At 51.9% G+C, this 7,287-nt stretch overlaps 1 protein-coding gene across 9 annotated transcripts in view; it reads right to left on the reverse strand.

Moving 5' to 3' along the window:
- Tex264 (testis expressed 264, ER-phagy receptor) overlaps window positions 1-7,235 on the reverse strand; it is a 27,076-nt gene extending 19,841 nt beyond the window's left edge. The window contains exons 1-4 of one of the 9 annotated variants that reach the window (XM_031345953.1): window positions 7,121-7,231; window positions 6,557-6,725; window positions 6,236-6,303; window positions 3,600-3,891 (exon numbers count right to left, since the gene is read on the reverse strand). In XM_031345953.1, the coding sequence (XP_031201813.1) occupies window positions 3,600-3,857 (258 nt within the window). In that variant the 5' untranslated portion in view covers window positions 3,858-3,891; window positions 6,236-6,303; window positions 6,557-6,725; window positions 7,121-7,231. The other 8 variants (XM_031345955.1, XM_031345954.1, XM_031345956.1 and 5 more) reach the window with 8 other exon arrangements.
- Window positions 7,236-7,287: the final 52 nt, after the last annotated feature.

Here is a 7,287-nt window from a genome sequence, read left to right on the forward strand (position 1 = left end):
GGCCCAGGGTTCAATATTTAGCCCCTCGAAAAAAGAGGGCCCAAGATAGGAAGGATCGTTTCATCCCTATGTGATACATGCGACACACTCACCAAGAGGCTAAGTGACTCACACAGAATCACATTCGGGGAAGCAGCTGGAGCCTTGACTCAGACCTAAAGGGTGAATCCAGAGTCCTCCCCTCACTCCACCTGCCAAGGGCATCTCTGCTGGGCAGAGAGGAGCTCACCTTGTTAGTCCTCTCCTATGTTTAACTTACTACAGAGCTATAGTCTGGCTGCGCCTGGCAGAAAACATCCTCAGGTTAATCAGAGTAGGGACAGCCTGGGCCCTCAGGAAACAGTAGCCTAGCCTGTATTTCCACTGCTCTGTTGAAGAGGTCAGTCCTGGGAAACTTTACCTCATTATCCTTTCTTGGCTCCATCTGACCTACATGGCATAAGAGAAGGTAGCCCTAAACCCCACTGAGTAGTGAGGAGGGTGGTACAGACCCAATTCAGAACTCTTAAAACTCTCAGGCCCACAGACTTGCTTGTTCTAGGCCTTCATTCTCAGTGAACTAATGGAAAGAGAGGAGCAGAGTATTCTGTAAGCTCCGAATGCCAACCATTCCTCCATCGCTCCATGCCTGGGAAAAGCATGGTGCTTGGTAGTAACTGTGAGCAGCAGATCCCCTCTTGCCCAGGCTACGTAAACACAACTAGCAACCACACCCTTTTGCCTCACCTCCCACAATGGTAGACTGGCAGGTTGTAGAAGTCGCAAACAGCAGAGGAGGAAATGTGGGAGGCAGGACAAGAGGCGGCAGATAGGGCAGAGCTACAGGACCGGTGACAGCACCTAGCTGCAAAGGCCTATGTGTAGGCCACAGCAGTCAGGATGTCGTGAAGCCTGCAGGGTCCTCCCAGTTCCTCATTTCCCTCCAACAAAGAAGGCTCCCAGAGGAATTAATCTCAGCAGAGAAGGCTGAAGTCAGTTTTCAACTCTCTAGTATCCAACTTAGGAATAGGGCTGAGGCACAACAGTGCTTCCTGGCCAGGACCCTTCTCTAGTGGGTGGTAGTGTGAACCATTAGCTGTGGGAAGTAGGGCAGGCCTGTGAGTGCGGCCTCGAGAACTCACTCCTACCCACCAGCTACCTTGAAGAGGAAATGGCCTGTATTTCATGAACGTTGGCCAATGTTGAGAGAGCAACACCTGTGATCTATATCCAGGCTTGTCCACTTTCTGACATGTTGCCTCCCTGTACCCTTTACCCCCAACTATGTCAAGGCTTTCGGGGTCAGAAGGAAATCCTTCCTCCTGCCTCACAGAAACCGTCAGTTCAGAACTCAGTTTCCTCCCATGCAAGATTCTAGGACTTGGGGCACAAGCAGCAAATGGTATGAAAGAACTTACAGCAAATGTTACTGTCCTGCCTTGGGGGTACTGCCTCTTCTGCTACTGTCTAGACCCATATCAAACAAAGTAGAACTTCCCTAAGGCTCTCTCAGGAACCATTTTCCCTCTGCATAGCTTGGACTAGGAACAGTCATGTCTAGGGAGCTGTCAGCTTATACCTCAGAAGAGTGAACAATATCTAAAACCAAATCTCTAATCTAGCTACCTCACTATTCTACTCATAACCTGAAAGAGCATCACTTCCGCCCACACTCACTGAGAAGACCATCTGTGCTGTACTGTGTCAGTGGGATTAGTGGTGGTACACCCAAGAGGTCAGCCTAGATCCTCTTTCCCCATATCTAAATCCAAGATGGTCACTGGTAGTAGAGGCAGCTAGAAGTGACAAACATGGGTTCTCAACTCTTCTACGGAAGAAACAAGATCTCATCTCTAGTACCTCCAGGTTCCTGAAACCTTCATCCCAAGTAGTTTTGCAGCCTACGTGTTCAGCAACTACACCTCATGGTGTCCATGGTGCCCGGGTGTCAAGCCGAGCCAGGACTTAACTACTTGACTAAAGCAAAAAAGGTTAGTAGCCCACTCATGCTCTCTTCACCAGTCTTCTCCCCCACCATATCGCTGCAGACCTATTATACCTATTACAGTATCAGAATGTGGACCACCAGGTAGCCAGATAGATGGCTGTGAACCCCTGAATCCTGGGAGTTCACGATTCCCTAGACCTTTGCAATGGTCACTGGACAAGACAATATCTAGCTCAGGAGCACACAGAGTCCCAAGTGTCTCTGTGTCACCCCAAGTGCATGCCAAGGTAATAGCCTGCTCTCGTGGGTATCTTCTAGATTGACCAAGTTAGGGAAATGCAGAGTCGAGGTGGCCACTTTAACCTCTTCATTCATCTTCTAGGCTGACCAGATATCCACTGCCAGGTCAGTCATGAGAGTTTCACCACCCTTTCCTGTTAAACACCTGTCGAGAGCCATGTGGTGGGGTGCCTCACGGCTATTACTGACTTGAATCCTTGCCAGCCTATCTATGAAGCAAGTGAGTATTTTTTCAGGATACTGCAGAGGAAAAAACAGAAGTGCCTAAGATCACACTGCAAAAAGTAGTAAGACACAATCAGAATCCAGACTCCCAGCTTTAAGGCTAGATTTACTCTGAGAACTCTCTGAATTTTCCCCGAAGGCTTGTAGGGCACTCTTCCTAAACCCCCAACTCAAACCTCTCTGGACACTAAATCCGGGGTCTTGTGAAATCATCTACATGGAGCTGACTGCCAGGTCTAATTCATGTTCAGAGTGCAGGTGTAGGGCAGAACCTGGCCAAGAGGGGGGAAGCAGGACACCCTACTTCACCTAGTGTCCCAGTGAGGCCTTGTGAGCAGGCAGTGTATAGGGTTCATTCACTTGAGCTTTCCAGGCAAAAAAATCCAGGCTGAAGAGTCCAAATAAAAATTCCCCAGGGCTTAGTTTGGCATGGCTCAAAAACTGAGGCTAAAACAGCCCTTGGCAGAGGTGCCGGCCCAGCCAGCTGTGGGTAGCACCACCCCACAGCACAGCAGGAAACTACATTGGCAAGCCCTGACTCACTGCAGGCTTTAGCACAGCCAGACGCCTACTAGATGCCAGTGTTGCTGGTTTAATCTCTGACCCCAGCATCCCTGGGCTTTCTGAGTAGCTCATTTGGCTTCACTTGGCCCTCTCCCAACAGGTAGCTTGAAGTCTATAGAAAAGCCTGCCACTGGGTGGGAGAGCGGCATGGTGACCAGAGAGGTGGGAGTCCAAGCCTCACGCCCAGAAACTGCCCTCTCAGCCCTCAAGAGCCCATAGCCCTAGCACGAGCTGAGAAATGAAAAGTAGACAGAAAGGACTTAACTCTAGAGAATGGCCTAAGAGCATGGCCTCAGATGGAGATAGGAGAAGGAAGGACAGCAAAAGACAGAACCAAGGTCCAGAGAGAAGCCAGGGTTTACTGCATCAGAAACCCTTGAATAGACATGAGCAAAGGGGCACAGATATGGGCAAGTACAAAGCTTCAGGATGCCTACAAACAGGTTAAATCTGGAAGGGGCTTTAAAGCTTTAAGAGAAGGCAACTGCAGGACCAGCTTAGATTTCCCTGTCCTTCACTCAGAAAATCAAACTCTCCTGGCCCAGGCTCATCAAAGAGGTAGAAGCCCATGGAGGCTCCTTACCGTATGGGGGTTGTCATAGTAGACAGCGATGGAACGGAGCTTGGGAGAGATGCTGCAGCTCTCCGTGAAAAGGTATCCAGTGTCACCATAGGACCCCACATGGAACTTGTAGGCCATAGTTATGTTGCGGATTGGGGGTGATCCAGCACTCACTGTCACCCCAGTCAGCAGTCCTGAATAACCAGCAAAGGCCAGCAGCGTCAGCAGCAACAGCAGAGTCAGGGCCCCAATCAGGCCCAGGAGTAGGAGATCCGGCATGGTTCTGGGACTCCCTCTCAGCACCCCAAGGCAGCTGCAAAGGAGACACAAGGGGGAGGAGGCTGGTAGCCTGCTCTAACCCGGCCTGCCTGCCAGTTCTGCCTTAGTGCTCTGACCCAGGAGGGGGAGGGGCCATGGGTATTTACACACAGTGACCTAGAAGGGAACTACAAAAGATGACTGAAGCCACAAGCCTTTTTATTTCTTAATCACAGCCATTGAAGCTCCTGGCACAGCTGTGCCTGGTGCTAGCAGCCCTGCTCATACCCGGGGAAACTGAGTCATACTCCAGGCTCTGACCAGACAGGAAATATCCCCCTCCTTTGCCTCTTCCTTCCTATAGTTGAGCCACACTGCCAGCCCAATACCTCAAGCCTCATGAACTACCTCAGTGAGAGAGTGAGAGAGGGGGGTGGGGTGGGGTGGGGGTGGGAGAGAGAAGAGACACCTGACAGGTGTGGGGTTCAAGAGAGGACAGACAGGTGTGGGGTTCAAACACTGCTTAATACACAGTGTGCCATAAAGAATGAAACCCCAGGGAGATAGGAACCACAAGAAGAAAATCCATGGTTTTGTTTGTTTGTTTGTTTGTTTTGTTTTGCTTTGTTGGATCCATCTGGTCTCTAGGGACCTCTCTTTCCAACAGTATAGCTATCCAAAACTACAGGAGACCAAATCAAAACAGCCTGAGAGGCCAGAACAAAGTCCAACCTGGGCTTCCAAGACTTGAACCACCAATGCTAATAAGCTTCATTCCACTTTTGCCAGCCCACAAAGACTGGAAACAAAGGAATGGGAAGAAAAGGCTGTTAGAAGTGAAAACACAAGAGAGGGGAAAGTAGGAGTTACTCCTAACAGACAGAGTCTACAGGAATAAGCCCAGGATTAACACGGAAGCCTGTGGGAAGCACTCTAGGCAGACTCTTACAGAGAGTGTCATTTGAGTAGCCCAGGATCAGGGCACACAGAAGAACATTTAAAAAGAAAGAGAAACATAAACACCGCTAAGGAAACCCTCTTAGTCTAGATATTTAAAATTCCCATTTAAGAAACTGTAAGACAGCAGGTAAGGGTGCCTACTGCCAAGCCTGACAACCCGAGTTCAAGCCCAGAGCCCACACAGGGTGGGGAGGAGGGAACCCACACCACTCCCTTAAGTTATTCTCTGACCTGCACACCACCCACATATTGTTTTAAAGGGCTGGGGAGATGGGTCAGCAGTACACAACACTGGCTGCTCTTCTAGAGGACTCAGGTTCAATTCCTAGCATCTACATGGTGGCTAACAACTGTAACTCTAGTTCCAGAGGATCCAAAACCCCCTTCTAGTCTCCATGGGCTTCAGGCATGCAAGTGATACACAGGCACCTATGTAGGTAAAACACACATCTATACACATAAAAAATAAGCTTAAAAAATTCCATTTAAAAAGTAATGAGGTACTGGGCAATGGTGGTGCCACACACCTTTAATCCAAGCACTTGGGACGCAGAGGCAGGTAGATTTCTGAGTTCAAGGCCAGCCTGGTCTACAGAGTGAGTTCCAGGACAGCCAGGGCTATACAGAGAAACCCTGTCTCAAAAAACCAAAAGAAAAAGAAAACTTAGCTCTATCGATATATGAAGACTCTGAGTGTAAGATATGTTAAAATCTTTTTTTAGAGTCAATGAGCACACAGAACTGGCCTTACATAGAAGCCAACTCTGGTGTCAGGACATTCCCACTGGGCCCCTCATTCATCCTGTAGGCCTGCTTGTCAGCTTCATTATCTTTCCTGTCTGCCCTCTCTGCCCTACTCATCCTACCTCTTGTTGGTTTCATTCTTCTCTTCTCTGATAATGATACCAAATCTTCCACTTGCTCTTGATATAGGCAAGGCACTGTCTGAATGTTGAAACTCAGCTACTTCACTAATCCTCAAAAGAAAGGTAGGTACACATCAGGGCACCCGCGGTTGGAGGTCAAGATTCTTGCCCAAGGTCACACAGATTCATATTACCCTGAGCCACCTGGACCAAAACACAGGCAATGGGAAGCCAAACGGGTCTAACCACAGTCCACTGACAGTTTTCCCTCCTCTGGTTTCCAAAATGGCACTTTACTTCATCCAAGATGGACCTCGATGATCTCAAGGCTAGAAGCTCTCAATATCTAGGCCCTAGCCTGTCTTGGGAGTGACAAGCATTGCCACACACATTTCTGTTGTAAGGGAACTTAGCTCCCAACCTTTCTCTTCCTTCCACTTCCCAAACTGTTCAGAAAAGAGGGGATATGGTTCTGCCCGTCCCCAGAGCTTTGGTCAGCCTAGGAAGGAGAAGCAAAGCAAATTTCCCCACACCCAAGAGAGAAAGGCAAGGACAGGGGATGGGAAGGCTCACCTAAAAAAGCCAGGCTCACTTTTAGCAACTCATAGCATCCAGTCCGGCAGGGCTCCAGGACTCTGGCGCTGGGGGGGCAGAAAGGAACAGTCATCCCACCCTGGACACAGGTAGTGAGCAAAGCAGGCCCTGAGCACTCCAGTTCCAGGGAAAACCCACAGAACGGGACCCCCCCACACCCTCCTCCGTCTACAAACGAGCCAACCCCACCCTCAGGTCTCGCGGGGAAACCAGGCCAAGTCCAACTTCACAACGTCATGCCTCTGATCTTCACTGGGCCCAACTACCACACTTGGCGCCAACGCAGCCCCTGCTGCTGACCTTGGGCCCTCTCTTGGGCCTCAGTTTCCACTAACGTCAGAGGTGCCGGGCAGATGACTTCCTTGGCCCGCAAAGAGTTGGAGTAGAGGCTCCGCTCAGGCTTCCGGAGGCCGCTCACGTGCGCTCTGCGGAGGGCCGGGCCCTTAAAGGGACCTGCGCCGGCGAGCAACTGTGAGGTGGGGGTAGGGTGGGGTGGTTGGGGTCGCCGCTTCGTGTGGTCGGCTTCCAGCCCCGCGCGCTCGCCCCACCGCCCCATGCACCTCTGCAACCGGAGACAACGCTAAAGTTTGCAGCCGCGGCGAGGCGCGCGGCCGCAGCAAGCGCTGCTGAAAGGTGAGCCCCGCCCGTTCCCCCTCTAGTCCCACCGACCCAGGACGTTCCCGCAGCCAGCACCGAGGCAGGGTCCGCGCCGAGAGGTCAGGACCGCCTCACCGTCGCCTGCAGGCCCGGGAACCGAACGCCGTGCAGAGGGCGGCTCAGGCCGCGGGGAGCGGGCGGGAAGGGATGAGGGGAACCCAGGTAGACACCCCGCCCCGAACGCCTTGCCTCTGGCCCCGCCCTCACCTCGGCGGCGGCGGCCCCAGGGACTCGGACCGGCGCCTGAGGAAGATGGGGCTCGGTCGTGGAGCCTGCGTGCGGCTGGCCCCTCACGCTCGCTCCGCCCCTTTCGTGGCGGGACGTGACCGTGGCTGTGGGCGCGTGCGCTCCAGATTTGGAGGGCGGAGGCCCGC

This window comes from Mastomys coucha, unplaced genomic scaffold, assembly GCF_008632895.1.
Source record: "Mastomys coucha isolate ucsf_1 unplaced genomic scaffold, UCSF_Mcou_1 pScaffold23, whole genome shotgun sequence".
Classification (NCBI taxonomy): domain Eukaryota; kingdom Metazoa; phylum Chordata; class Mammalia; order Rodentia; family Muridae; genus Mastomys; species Mastomys coucha.